This window comes from Sus scrofa, chromosome 9, assembly GCF_054392235.1.
Source record: "Sus scrofa isolate SSC_HxYL_T2T_F1_AM1 chromosome 9, Sscrofa_HxYL_maternal_Yorkshire_Landrace_v2.0, whole genome shotgun sequence".
NCBI lineage: Eukaryota > Metazoa > Chordata > Mammalia > Artiodactyla > Suidae > Sus > Sus scrofa.
This window is the reverse complement of record NC_139391.1, coordinates 8,679,241-8,694,086: the sequence shown is the minus strand read 5'-3', so window position 1 is coordinate 8,694,086 and position 14,846 is coordinate 8,679,241. Positions and strand designations below refer to the sequence as shown.

General features: G+C 46.9%; 1 protein-coding gene across 2 annotated transcripts in view; it reads left to right on the top strand.

The window, feature by feature from the left end:
- P4HA3 (prolyl 4-hydroxylase subunit alpha 3) overlaps positions 1–10,027 on the top strand; it is a 60,169-nt gene extending 50,142 nt beyond the window's left edge. For both annotated transcript variants that reach the window (XM_084975185.1, XM_021062488.2), the window contains 4 exons: positions 3,268–3,330; positions 6,834–6,902; positions 8,577–8,673; positions 9,378–10,027. In XM_084975185.1, coding sequence (XP_084831311.1) covers positions 3,268–3,330; positions 6,834–6,902; positions 8,577–8,673; positions 9,378–9,448 — 300 coding nt within the window. In that variant the 3' untranslated portion in view covers positions 9,449–10,027. The remainder of the gene's footprint in view (positions 1–3,267; positions 3,331–6,833; positions 6,903–8,576; positions 8,674–9,377) is intronic.
- Positions 10,028–14,846: the final 4,819 nt, after the last annotated feature.

The following is a 14,846-nucleotide window of genomic DNA, read 5'->3' as shown; positions in this document are numbered from 1 at the left end:
CCCCTATGGGGCAGAGTGAGACTTGGGCCACATACCCTTCCTTGTAGGAGGCAGAAAGTAGCCCAGGTTGCTGGGGTGGGGAGATCCTCAGGAATATTCTAACAGTGAGACAGGTGGGATGATAAGGGTATGGTAATTCTTCTCTTGGCTGGAGGCTTTTTGAGCTTTATCTCTGCAGAGAGGCCCTGAAGTTCCATACTTCCTCTGATCACTCTCCTTCCCTCATGATCTCAGCTGCCCATCTTTGCTCATGGGGAGTCAGCAAATAATTTTTGAGGATTAAAAATATCTCCCTAAAATGGATCTGTATAGTCAACTGAAACTTTATCAAAATTACAGGAGGTTTAGAAATTAACAAGCTGATCATAAAGTGTCTATGGAAATGAAAAGGACTTAGAACAGCCAAAACAATTCTGCAAAAGAGGGAGTTGCCATTGTGGTGCAGTGGAAACGAATCTGAGTAGGAACCATGAGGTTGCAGGTTCTATCCCTAGCCTCACTCAGTGAGTTGAGGATCTGGCATTGCCATGAGCTGTGGTGTAGGTCGAAGATACAGCTTGAATCTGGTGTTGCTGTAGTGTAGGCTGGCAGCTGTAGCTCTGATTTGACCCCTAGCCTGGGCCGTGAGTGTCGCCCTAAAAAGACAAAAGTCAAAAAAGAAAAAGAAAAAGAGGAATAAAGTTGGAGGACACACACTACTTGATTTCAAAATGTAATGTAGAGCTACAATAATCAAGGCAGTGTGGTATCAGTGTAACCACATAGGTCTATGGAACAGAATAGAGAGTCCAGAAATAAACTCGAACTTTGTGGTCCATTGACTTTTGACAAAGGTGCCAAGGAAATGCAATGAGGAAAAGATAGTCTCTTCAACAAATGGTTGGACCAGTTGGATATATATCAACGACATAATAATAATGACAACAACTTTAGACTCACATACAAAAACTAAATCAAGGAGTTCCTATCATGGCTCAGTGGGTTAAGATTCCGATTAGTATCCATGAGGATACAGGTTCAATCCCTGGCTTTGCTCAGTGGATTTAAGGATCCAGCATTGCCTTGATCTGTGGTGTAGGTTGCAGACACGGCATGGATCCTGCATTGCTGTGACTATGGTGTGGGCCAGCAGCTGCAGCTTCAATTTGACCTCTCGCCCAGGAATTTCCATGTGCCACAGATGTGGCCCTAAAAAGAAAAAAACTGACTCAAAATGGATCAAGGACCTGAATGTACAATGCAAAATTATAAAACTTCTAGAAGAAAACATAGAGAAGAATCATTGTTACCATGGGTCAGGCAAAGATTTCTTAGATGGTATACCAGAGCATGATTTGTGAAAGTGATAAACTTGAATCTCATCAAAATTATTTTAATTTGCTTTTCAAAAACAACATTAGAAAATGAAAATATATGCCACCAACTACGAGAAATCATTCACATCATTAAGGACTAAATCCAAAATATGTAAAGAGCTCTTACCACTCAATAAGACAACTCCATTGTAGGTCAACTATACTCCAGTAAGATTTTTTTTAAAAAAGACAACTCAATTTTTTAAATAGGCTTATTTGAATTCTTACTTTGAATAGGTTAATAATCAAATAGATTATTTGAATGAGCACTTTACCAAAGAAAATAAATAAATGGCTAATAAGCACATGAAAAGATGTTCAACATCATTAGGGAGATTAAAATTAAAACCACAGTGAGAAGAGCTGCACTCGTATTAGGATGATAAAATAAAGTTTTAAAAAAAGATCATATCAAATGTTGACAAGGATGTGGAGGAACTGAAACGCTCAGACACTATTGGTGGGAATACAAAATAGTACAGGCCCTTTAGAAAATGATTTGGCAGTTTTGGGCCTATGATTTTACTCCTAGATATTTTATCCAGGAGAAAAGAAAATATATATCCATACAAAGATTTGTACAAGATGTTTACAGCAGCTTTTTTATTTTGTAATGGCCAAGAATGAAATTATCCAGAAAGTTCACAAGTAGGTGAATAGATAAATAATATCTTCTGTGTCCACACAATGGAATACCACTCAGCATTAAAAAGAACTGGAGTTCCTGTCATGGCGCAGTGGAAACAATCCAACTGGGAACCATGAGGTCGTGGGTTTGATTCCTGGCCTGGTCCAGTGGGTTAAGGATCCGGCATTGCTGTGAGCTGTGGTGTAGGTCACAGACATGGCTCGGATCTGGCATTGCTGTGGCTCAGGCGTAGGCTGGCAGCTGTAGCTCCAATTAAACCCCTATCCTGGAAACCTCCGTATGCCTTGGGTGTGGCCCTAAAAAGCAAAAAATAAATAAATTTTTTTAAAAAAGAAAGGACCTATTGATACATCCAACAACAGAGATGAACCTTAAGAATACCATGCTCACTGAAAGAAGCCAAACACAAAAGATTACATGTTTATGATTATATTTATGTGAAATTTCTAGAAAAGACAAAACTATAGAGACAGAAGCATTTCAGTGGTTGCTCAGAGTTGAGGTGGCAGTGAGTAAATTGAGCTGATGGAGCTTTTTTTTCAGCTGATGCAGCTGTTTTAAAATTGGATGGTGGGAATAGTTGCACAACTGTTAAAATTTACTGAAACCGACTGAAAAATAGTCTTACAGTGATTGAATTTTATGGCATGTAAATCATATCCCCATTTAAACTGTTCTACGATGAAAGAGTATGTCACTTTGGCAAATAATTGGAAACTCCAATCTTACTTTCTTTTTTTTTTTTAGGGCCGCACCTGCAGCATGTAGAGGTTCCCAGGCTAGGTGTCAAATCAGAGCAGCAGCGACTGGCCTCCACCACAGCCACAGCAACACGGGATCCGAGCCGTGTCTGCAACCTACACCACAGTTCATGGCAACACCAGATCCTTAACCCACTGAGAGAGGCCAGGCATCAAACCTTCATCCTCGTGGATGCTAGTTGGGTTCTTAACCCCTGAGCTGCAGCAGGAACTCCTAAAGGTACACTTGAGCCCTCATCTAGTATTTTTACTACTGACAAGCAGTTTTGTTTGGTTAGTATATAATCCACTTATAAGAGTATCTAATTAATTGCTAAAAGAAAAATAAAGCATATTGAATAGCTGCCAGCAAAATGGGCACATTTTTTGACCAGGATATAGCTCAAGGCTGTGTGCTTTCCATGACACCCCCCATTTTTCTCCTCCCTATATTACGGGGAATCCTGGCTGTCACGCTGGCGCCATCTGAATGAAATGACGATGTGTTTTGTTTTTGTCTCAGTCGCCGTCCAGTCCACTGTACAGAATGAAGTCCGGGAACCGAGTCGCGACATTTATGATCTATGTGAGTCTTGCTCTGGAGGGACCGGGGCTGCTTCCTTTCTGACTGTTTATCTCTTCTCTTTGATGATTTGCAAAGCAGTGTCAGATATTGACTTTATCTGATATTCACAGCACAAAACTCTCCAGGAGGTGTGTGAATTTCACAGGGCAGGCTTGTTGGGCCCTGTGGGGGTGTCAATAAATACAGGCCCGCTCCCGCCCTCCGTGTGACCTTGTCCTCGGTGGCAGCGGTAGGATGGGAGGTGGGCCGCACCTGAACCCCACGGTGGGGGAGGGGGGATGCGAGAGTCTTGCTCTTGCAGGAACCACAGACTAGTTGGTGTTGAACGGCATGGACCTACAGGCGAGGCTGCAGGGCCGTGAGGGGAGGGAGAAATAAAGCAGCTGAGGTGCAAGAGGGGAGAACAGAGACGCTGCCAGAGCAATTAGTAACTGGCTCTTTCATGGGTAGTGAGAATTTTCTTCCTTATCTCCTCATAAATTCTTTAGTAAATCTACATTACCCTCCTTAAAAATTAAATTGGCTTCCTTTCCGAATTTCTTAACTATCCTATAGGACTTGGACCCAGTTGTTTTTTTTTTGTTTTTTTTTTTTTTTTGGTTTTTAGGACCGAACACGCAGCATATGGAGGTTCCCAGGCTAGGGGTCGAATTGCACCTGTAGCCGGATCCAAGCCGTGTCTGCGACCTACACCACAGCTCACGGCAACACCGGCTCCTCAACCCACTGAGCGAGGCCAGGGATTGAACCCGCATCCTCATGGACACTAGTTGGGTTTGTTAACCGCTGAGCCACGAAGGGAACTCCAGGACCCAGTCTTTATTACCCCCCCACCCTCTTCCCTCCAGATCATGTGGGTTTACCTCCTCTGTGGACAAGTCATACTTTCAAACATCTGTCACTTAAATGCTAGGAGGTGTGTTACTGTTAAAAGAAGGGATGAACATGCCCAGTAGTAGGGCTCTGCACAGCACCCTGCAATGAAGGCCTGGTTCCAGGCTCATTAGAAAGACTCCCCCCGCTTAGTGCTGTATCTGGTCTCCATGTGCAGCAGGAAAAGATCCCGGAGCTGGCACTCCGCAGTCCTTAATGCTCTCATCCCAGCGCCTTTCTTCATGTGGCTCGGTTTTAACTTTCTGCAGGACTGGAAGGCTGCCACTGCCAGTGGCGTCTGGCCTCTAGTGGTCTTTCTGGGCAGGCTGACCAGGCCCAGAGGGCTGGCTGACGTCGGCACTCTGGGCAGGGGTAGAGCTTGAATCAGCAGCTGGCATGTGTTTGGTTGATGACTCAAGCTGGCACGGGAGGTCGAAGGCAGTGAAGAACATCGATGGCAACCAAAGAATAGGATATCTGGGGGCCAGTGTCGCTCTGGTCTTTATCCCCAACACCTCCGGCAGCTGACACCCTGAGTACGTAGGCCCAGTTACTGTGGGAAGTGTGGCACAGATGTAAGAGCCCAGCAGCTTTAAATGGTGGGGTGTGTGTGTGTGTGTGTGTGTGTTTTAAGCATCTGAGGCAAAATGGAATGGAACGCATTTGGGATTTGGAGTCAGTCGGCCCATTGCTGTTCTGCCGCTTCACACCTGGCCTCAGCACAGATGACATCAATTCTTGAGCCCGTCTGCTTGCCCTCCACCTCTTCACGGGGCGTCAGGAGGACCCGATGACGTAATATTCGGGGATACTCTCCGCAGATTTCATCTGCTCTGTTTCTGTCGTTGAATCCCATCAGCGGGCATCAGCATCGTGGGACCCAGGACGTGCTTGGTTATGCCCAGTGTTTTCATTTTCAGGTTGGGGGTAAGACCGTCGGAAACATTTCTGAAGAGATGAGATTTGCGGGGAACATAAGAGTAACACCATAGGGAGAAAAGAAGCTTTAAGAAATGGGGACTGGGCTGAAATCAGGTTAGTGATTTTCCGCTCAGACTGGACAGAAGATCAGTCCTGATACAAGAGAGTGGCAGGTTCCCAGAGGGTGGACTTCCCTCCCTCCTCCAGTCCCACGGGGCATGGGCGTGCCCCGCTCCTGAGCTCGGTAGCACACAGCTCAGGTCCCCTTTTCACTTTGTCGGCTAAGCCCTCCCTTCCCACGACGCTGTGCCACCACTGGAAGAGGACTCAGGAAGGTCTGGCCCCTTGTTCCATCTCGCTGACACCCAGAGTGGCTGCCAGCAGGGGGGTGAACACACTTGTCCAGTTTGTTAGTTACTTGGACACCAGGAGCAAATTGCTGCTCTTGTTGCTGTTGCCAAAGGGCTACAGGGGGAGCCAAGACGTGCAAAAAATCACCACTGCCTCTTCCAGGTTCTGAATCACCACGTCGGTTCAGTTGCCTTTAACAAGCGCCAGCATCCTCGCACGCGTAGCCCTTGCTCTGCCACCCAGGTGAACAGGGTGGGATCTGTGGGTGTTTCGGCCGACAGCCAGGGTGGGGGTAGGACGACGGTGAGAATGCAGTTCAGCGGTACGTCTAAAGTATTCGGTATTTGCATGTACTTGCAACCCCGTCATACTGCTGCTCAGTCTCTTTGCTAAGAAAACCGTCTAAAACACAAAAATGATTGAATTCATTGAGATGTTCGCAGAGTTGGTTAGAATAGTAAACCCGGGAAACGACCTGAAGTTCAAGAGGGTCGCGTACCGCTGAGGAGCAGGGCCGAGCCGTCCTCCAGCTCCAGCGGCGGCTCTGTCCCCGAGGGGTTATGTGGCCTTTCGTAACCACTTCGTCTCTCTGAGACTCGGGTTCCTCGTGTGCAGGAGACGAACAACCCTAACTCATCGGAAGAAGCAAGGAGGATGTATTTGTTGTGAGGAATAAGTGATGGATCCGAAAACAAATCTCCTCAAGTTACGTAAACGCTGCTGTGATTCTGGACTATTCCATGGTGAACCTCTTTAGCTGAGGTCACCTAGAGAGGGTCTGGTGATCTGGGAAACACCCCCAAGGTACCAGCCGCAGTTCCTGTGACGCCCGCTTTCAGCAGCAATCGTTGTACCTCAGCAGTGCTCCGTGAGCCACTGGGCCTGATCCAGTCGTGGCCTGGGAAATCCATTTAGTGGAGCTGGTTGGCACTGAAGAAACTTGAACTAGACTAGAATGACATAAAATGGACAATAACAGGGTGTGTCTCATATGGTCAGAATGTTCTATGCAACTTGTACTTCAGGGAGGGGTGTGTGTGTGTGTGTGTGTGTTGGATTGTGCTGCGAACTGTATTTCTCCCCAAGGGTCTCAAAAGTTTCATCGACGTGCAGTAACCCTCCGTAAGGATTTTAACTGGAGGGGTGAAGACGGGGGCTGTGTCTAAATGTCCTGGCGAGCACGGACGTCACCGAGTACACAGCGCTCTCGGCGCCTCCGTCGGTGCCTGTCTTTCCAGGAGCCTCTCTCCCCGCCTAGAAGGAGGGGCCCCCGCGGGAAATTCGTGCAGAAATGGCAGCAGATGTCGGGTGGGGCGGAGGCGGCCTCGTTCACCTCTGCTCTTCCTCTGGCCTTGCAGCTGAGCTCTGTGGAAGCCGGAGGAGCCACAGCCTTCATCTACGGCAACTTTAGCGTCCCTGTGGTCAAGGTGAGTGGGGGCTGATCCCCGCAGATGGTTTTAGGCGTGCAGAACTAACACGCCAGCTTTCGTGCTGTCTGGGCCTGCAGGCTTATTCCCGGGAGGGGGCTGACCAGCGGTCTTCCCTGATGCCCAGGATGGAAGATAATCCCTCTGTTTTCTTTCTTTTTTCGTCTTTTTGCCTTTATCGAGGGCCACTTCCCATGGCATATGGAGGTTCCCAGGCTAGGGGTCGAATCGGAGCTGTAGTCACCGGCCTACGCCAGAGCCACAGCAACTCGGGATCCGAGCTGTGTCTGCAACCTACACCACAGCTCACAGCAACGCCAGATCCTTAACCCACTGAGCAAGGCCAGGGATCGAACCTGCAACCTCATGGTTCCTAGTCGGATTCGCTAACCACTGTGCCACGACGGGAACTCCATTCCCTCCGTTTTCTTGCCTACTGCATGGCACTTGTGCCTCGACTGAAATTTTTATGTACGCTTGTGTTACAAGTAGATAATTTCATGTCTGCTTTCCCTTTACAATAGAAGTCTGTTTTTTTCCACTTCGGATCCTCAACAGCAACTGGTCCCTTCACTCATTTGTTCAGTAAACACTGAGGTTCAGAGACACTGAGGGTAGAGGAAAACTCCCGGTCCTTGTCTCCGGGGCCGCGGAGACGTTAACAGGCAGCGCAGGTACTGTGATAAGCGCTGGAAAGTCCAGCCGGGCACAGGGGAGGGCCGGTGCGATAAGAGCTTTGTTTAATGGCTGCTTTCCCCAAATGTCACATCAATCAGTCAACAATCAGGGAAGGCAGCTCTTACTTCAGGAATGAAGAGAAGTCAAATATTAAGATCGGAGTTCCCGCTGTGGCCCAGTGGTTGACAAACCCGACTAGCATCCATGAGGACACAGCTTCGATCCCTGGCTTCACTCAGTGGGTTAAGGATCCGGCGTTGCTGTGGCTGTGGTGTAGGCCGGTGGCTATAGCTCTGATTGGACCCCTAGCCTGGGAACCTCCATATGTGTGTTCAGCCCTAAAAAAAATTAAGATCATGCTTCACAGTTCTTAGCATAGTGCCCAGCACATGCTAAACATTCAATAAATGCTGGGGATTAAAGTGTATAGGAAAAACCTGGTACAAGAGGGGACAAGAACATACAAGGTTTGCGATCAAGACGCCTGGGTTTGAGTTGCGGCTTTGCTCCTTCTTAGCTGATGATTTAAAGCCTCTAAGCCTCAGCTTCCTTGCTGGTCATGTGGGCTTATGATGCTGCCTCCTGGGCTGCCGTTAGGGAGGGCGAGCATCTGGTTTAAGTTCCTACCTGGGTAGGGGGGATTTGTTCCACCTTGCGCTTTTGCTGAGTGATCCTGTGACCCCCTGTGCCCACCTTTGCCCCGGCACTGGTCACACCGTCTCATCCTGGTTTGTTTTTGCGTGTCTCTCCCACAAGACCACAAGCTCGATTTGGCTCCTTCTCTCCAGGGCCCGGAGGAGAGCAGGCCCTCCGTTGGCGACGCATGAGCCAAAGAGTAAAGAGACGACCACGCTGGGCTGTGCTGTGCTCGCCTGGCCCCCAGTCTGCGCGGACAGTTTTCTGGCTTAATGACATGCATGCATTTGGCCTCAGTCAGGTGCTTCTGAAGGACTGAGATGCTGGGCTGACCCCCTTGACAGGGCCTCTTATTTTCAGAATGCAGCACTGTTTTGGTGGAACCTGCACAGGAGTGGTGAGGGGGACGGTGACACTCTTCATGCTGGCTGTCCGGTCCTGGTAGGAGATAAGTGGGGTAAGCCTGCCTTTCTGGGCATGGGAGGGGGGCGACGGTTCAGGGTAAAATGAAGTAGGGGGTAGATGGAAAATAGCCCAGCCTTTTCCTTCTCGAAGCTTCCTAACAGTTTCCCGTCACGTTAGGGTGGTGAGATTCTGGGTTAGTTACCCTCAGCACGTTGGGAGCCCACAAAGGGCAGCTCCTGTCACAGAGCAGGGGTCAGTAGAAGTTTATTGGCCTGACCGACAGGCCCTGACCCCTGAGCACGGCCGAGGGTGGTGCTGGCCCCTGTCCCCTACCCCGAGGACAGACCTTCAGTGCTTCCCCTTGGGGCCATGGTCAGACACGGAGGAGGTAAACGAATAGGGACGTGTTTATGTCACACATCTGTCCATGAGCACCTAGCTCTGAACACAGCAAAAGGAGAAGAGGGCCCTGGTGCCAGGAGAATGCACCCCTTTTTTCCCTGGAGTGATGCCCCGGGAGAGCCGGGCTTTTCGGAGCTGCGTGAGGGGTAAGTGACAGGTTTGAAAATTAGTCTGCATTAGACAGGACTGGTCGGGGACTTTTTCCAGGGCCCACTGTCCTTTTTGCTCCCTGTTGCTGCTGGAAGCAGCCTCTCATAGTCCTGCGGGGCTGGGACCAGGGTGAGTTGCTGAGCGCGTGGCACTTAACCGCAGCGCAGCGCTTGCTCCCAACCGTCTCCCCGCTCCCTCCTCCAGTGGCCAACAAGTGGATCCACGAGTATGGACAGGAATTCCGCAGACCCTGCAGCTCGAGCCCTGAAGACTAAAACGTTGGCGGAGAAGCTGGGAGTCCTGTGGCTTCCCAGAGACGCCCGAGGCCAGACGCTGGGGTAAGAGAGGAGGAGGAGAGCATGCTTCTGGAGGAGGCCTTGCCAGCCTCGCCGGCTCCTTGCAGATGGCAGACCAGGAAGTGGTCCCCAGCGGGGACACGTGATGAGACTTACACTGTTTCTCCTCAAGGCCTGAGTCCCAGGAGGGGCGAGGAGGCTGGAGAGTGGTTCTTGGAGTTCAGACCCCCTGTGTTGGGAACAGGACAGAACACTCTCCGGGCTCTGGTCCGTGCAGCTTTTGCCACTTTGAGCCTTGGCCACAGGGGCCCAGACGTGGCAGTGTAGACACCTGCAGGCAGTGCCTGACACCCATTAGCCCTTCTGCTGAGGACTGAGCAGGGGTGTCTCTGTATCAGGAGTGCACTTCATGCGATGATTTTTAAAGTAGTAGAAAAAAGTAACTTTTTTTTAATATGATTTTTTAATACAGCCATTAAAAAGTTTTGTCATTAAAAATGTTTACAAATTATTGTTCACAATGGAGAACATTCTTACATTATAACATTGAGTGAAAAAGGCGGAGTATAATGTTTTATTTACGCATGTATGTATGTGTTTATTTATTTATTTTTGGCCACATCTGCAGCATATAGAAGTTCCCAGGGCCAGGGACTGAACCTGCACCACAGCCTGGGCTGCGCCAGATCCTTGACCCACTGAGGCACAAGGGAACCTCCTATAAGATTTTATTTATATATAATCTCATCTTGGCTCACCTCCCCTCTCACTGTATTCCAGACACAATGTTGTTGTTGTTTTGTTTCTTTTTTTTTGTCTTTTTAGGGCCACACCCGCAGCATATGGTGGTTCCCAGGCTAGGGGTCTAATCCAAGCTGCAGCTGCCGGCCTACACCACAGCCACAGTCATGTGGGAGCCGAGCCGGATCTGCGACCTACATCACAGCTCACGGCAATGCCAGATCCCTAACCCACTGAGCAAGGCCAGGGAGTGAACCTGCGACCTCATGGATGCTAGGCGGGTTCGCTAACCACTGCGCCACCAGGGGAGTTCCCAGAGACAACATTCTTTCTGTTCCTCAAACCACCACGCTCCCCGCTGTTGGCATCGGTCCCACCCTTCAGGCCTTTGCAGCCGCTGCTCCTGCCGTGGCTGAGCGTCTTCTCACCATTTTACTCCCAACTCAGCGTCACTTCCAAGAGGCCTTTTCTGACACCCGACCTTCCAGCCACTTTCTTTAGCCAACCTTTTTAAATCTTAGGATCTTCCCACATTATTTTCTTCCTATCGCGTTTCTCAAACTTACTTATTTGTTTGTGATCAGTGGCCTTCCCTGCAGGGTGAGGCCCTTAAGACCTCTCCATACTTTGTAAATGCCTCTATTGTAGCCCCGATTTCACTGACTTTCACTATTTGTTTATTTGCTGGCTGCCTGCACTTATACCTCTTGGTATCCCCAGAAAAAGGTCTGTTTCAAATAAGTAGGCTTTCAGCAAATATTTTTGGATAGACACGTAAGAAGGCCTCCTTTGAGTGATGCTTTGGAGGACAGGAAGAATTTTTATACCCAGAGTCTAATGAAGAGAAGCATTTCCAGCAGAAAGATTAGCCTGAGTTAAGGCTGCATTGATGAGTGACTAATATGTGAGCACTTGTGCAAAGAGAACGTTCCAGGCGACTTGGCTCAGGTTCCTCAGCAGCAGTGAGGGCATGTGTCTTGCTCACAAAGAAGCCATACAGGTAAAGGTGCTTAGACTCTGTGCCCCCAGCTCCCTCCCTGTCCCAAGCACTTCAGCCTTTCTGCCCCCAGAGCTCCGAGGCCCCAAGGGAAAGGTTCTGATGTGCAGACATGCAGCCTCCTGCAGAGCCTCTGTGGACACCTGGTCACATCCCCAGGATTTCCGCTGAGTGCATCAGGATCCTGAAAACCCTCCTACCAAACTACAGATGAGGGAAACTGAGGCAGAGAATGTGTAACTCGTCTGAGGTTACATAGCTATAAACGAGCAGAGACAAGATTCAGATATAGGTCTGTCCATCCCCAAAGATTTTTTTTAATTAAAATTTTGGATTGAGCTGTAGTTAACAGTGTGTTAGTTTCATGTGTACAGTGAAATGATTCAGTATAAATATATATGTATATGTTTGCAGATTCCTTTCCCTTTCAGATTATTAGAAGATAGTGAGTAGAGTTCCCTGTGCTACATAGTAGGTCCTTGTTGGTGATCTGGTATCGAGTAGTACGTACAAGCTCATCCCAAACTCCCTCACATTTCCCCTTGGTAACCCTAAGACGATTTCCTATAACTCTGAGTCTGTTTTTGTCAAGTTCATTTGAATCACTTTTTTAGATTCCACATATAAGTGATAGCATATTTGTCTTTCTCTGGCTTACTTCACTTAGTATGATAATCTCTAGATCCATCCATGGACCTAGAAAGAAATAGAAAACGTAGGAGTTCCCTGGTGGCTTGGTGGTTAAGGATTTGGCATTGTCACTGCTATGGCTCAGGTTTAATCTCTGGCCCAGGAACTTCTACATGCCATGGGTGCAGCTAAAAAAAAAAAAAAGAAAGAAAGAAAAAAAAGGCAATAGAAAATACGAACAGACCAATTAATTACCAGTGCCAGGACTGAAACTGAATCAGTATTTTTTTTCCTCATACTATCTTTTTTTAAAAAAAATTTATTAAGAGTATAATTGATTTACATTGTTCCTTCAGTTTCTGCCATACAGCAAAGTGACCCAGCCACCCACACACACCTGCTTGTTTGTTCGTTTTTCCCATCAGGTTCTTACCCAAGAGACTGGACACAGTTCTCTGTAGAGCGTGACCCCACTTCCCATCCATGCCAAATATAACAGTCTGCATCCACCAACCCTAAACTCCCCACCAGTCCCCCTGTCTCCCCTCCATGTTCATGATCTGTTTCTATTTTGTAGATAGATCATTTATGCCATATTTTAGACTCCACATATAAGTGATATGGTGTCTTGTCTTTCTCTGACTTACTTCACTCAGTATGAAAGCCTCTAGTTCCATCCATATTACTGCAAATGGCGTTATTTTGTCCTTGTTTATGGCTGAGTGGTATTCCGTTATATACATATCACATCTTAATCTATTCATCTGTTGGTGGACATTGAAGTTGTTTCCACATCTTGGCTATTGTGAATAGAGCTGCAGTGAACATAGGGGTGCCATGTATCTTTTTCAATGAAAGTTTTGTCTGAATAGATGCCCAGGAGTGGAATTGCTGGGTCAAATGGTAGTTCTGTATTGAGTTTTCTGAGGTATTTCCATACTCGTTTCCATAGTGGTAGGACCAATTTACATTCCCACCAGCAGTGAAGGTGGGTTCCTTCTTCTCCGCATCCTCGCCAGCATTTGTTGTTTGTTGATTTGTTAATGACGGCAGTCCAGCTGGTGTGAGGTGGTACCTCACTGTAGTTTTGATTTGAATTTCTCTAGTAATTAGTGATGTTAAAACATTTTTTCATGTGCCTGGCAGCCATCTGTATGTCTTCTTTGGACTGTTGTCTTCTTTGTATTTATGTCTCCTGCCCATTTTTTGGTTGGGTTGTTTGTTTTTTTGTTTTTGAGTTGTATGAGCTGTTTGTATATTTTGGAGGTTAAACCTTTGTTGGTTGAATCACTTGCAAAGATTTTCTCCCATTCTGTGTGTTGTCTTTTCATTTTTTAAAAATGGTTTCCTTTGCCGTGCAGAAGCTTTTGAGTTTAACTAGGTCCCATTGGTTATTTGTGTCTTTATTGTCATTATTCTAGGAGGTGGATCAAACAAGAGGATGCTGTGATTTATGCCAATGAGCATTCCACCTATGTTTTCCTCTGGGAGTTGTATAGCCTCTGGCCTTACATTTAGGTTTCCAGTCCATTTTGAGTTTATTTTGTGTTTATTTTTAGTTTTATGTTTGGCTTGCTTTTTCTTTCTTATAGTTATTTGATTTGCGGTTGCCATTATATTTTGATATAACCAATTTTGATATAACCATCTATATGTGTGCAAAATTGTTTCTGGTTGCTGGTCTCTTAATTTCAAATGCATTTTCAATGTTCTGCATTTGTCCTTTCCTTTTCTCATCCTTCTTAGTTTTGATGTCATATTTGGCAATGGGTTATTTCCTACTTTTATATTATCCTTGCCTTTACCAGTGAGCTTTTTCATTTGTAATATTCTTGTTTCTAATTGTGGCTTTTCCTTTTCTGCTTAGAGAAGTTTCTTTAGTACTTGATGTAGAGCTGATTTGGAGGTGCTGAATTCTTACAGCTTTTTCTTGTCTGTAAAGCTTTTGACCTCTCCATCAAATATGAATGAGAGCTTTGCTGGGTGGAGTATTCTTGGTTCTAGATTCCTCTTCTTTATCACCTCAAATATATCTTGCCCCTCCCTTCTGGCTTGTAGAGCTTCTGCTGGCAAATCAGCTTTTGGAGTTCCCATCGTGGCTCAGGGTTAATGAACCTGACTGGTATCCATGAGGATGTGGATTTGAGATCTGGCCTCACTCAGTGGGTTAAAGATCCGGCATTGCCATGAGCTGTGGTGTAGGTTGCAGATGCAGCTTGGATCTGGTGTTGCTGTGGCTCTGGCGTAGGCCTGTGGCTACAGCTCCAATTCGACCCCTAAACTAAGAACCTCCATATGCAGAGGAGGTGGCCCTAAAAGACATATGTAGCAGGTGGGGCCCTAAAAAAAAAATCAGCTGTTATCCTTATGGGAGTTCCCTTCTATGTGATTTGTTGCTCTTCCCTTGTGGCTTTTAATATTTTTTCTTCGTACTTAATTTTTGTCAGTTTGATTAGTATGCGTCTTGCTATGTTTCTTCTTGGGTTTGTTTTGTGTGGAATTCTCTGTGCTTCCTCCACTTGAGTGTTTCCTTTCCCTTATTTGGGAAATTTTTGGCTATAATCTCTTCAAATATTTTCTCTGGCCCTTTTTTTCTCTCTTCTCTGGAACTCCTATGATGCAAATGTTGGTGCGTTTAATGCTGTCCCAGAGATCTCTTAGACTCTCCTCGGTTCTTTCTCTTTCCTTTTTCTCTCTTCTTTTCTGCAGCACTGATTTCCACCATGCTGTCTTCCACCTAATTTACTCATTTTCCTGTCTCCATTAACCTGCTATTGGTTCCTTCTAGAGTATTTTTCATTTCAGCTGTCATGCTATTCTTCTTGCTCTTTAAATCCTCTAGCTCTTTGTTAAACATTTTTTAAAAGGAGTTCCCATTGTGGCTCAGTAGTAACGAACCCAACTAGTATCCATGAGGACAGGGGTTCAATCCCGGCCTCCCTCAGTGGGTCCAGCATTGCCTCGAGCTGTGTGTAGCGTGCAGACGCGGCTCAGATCTGGTGTTGCTGT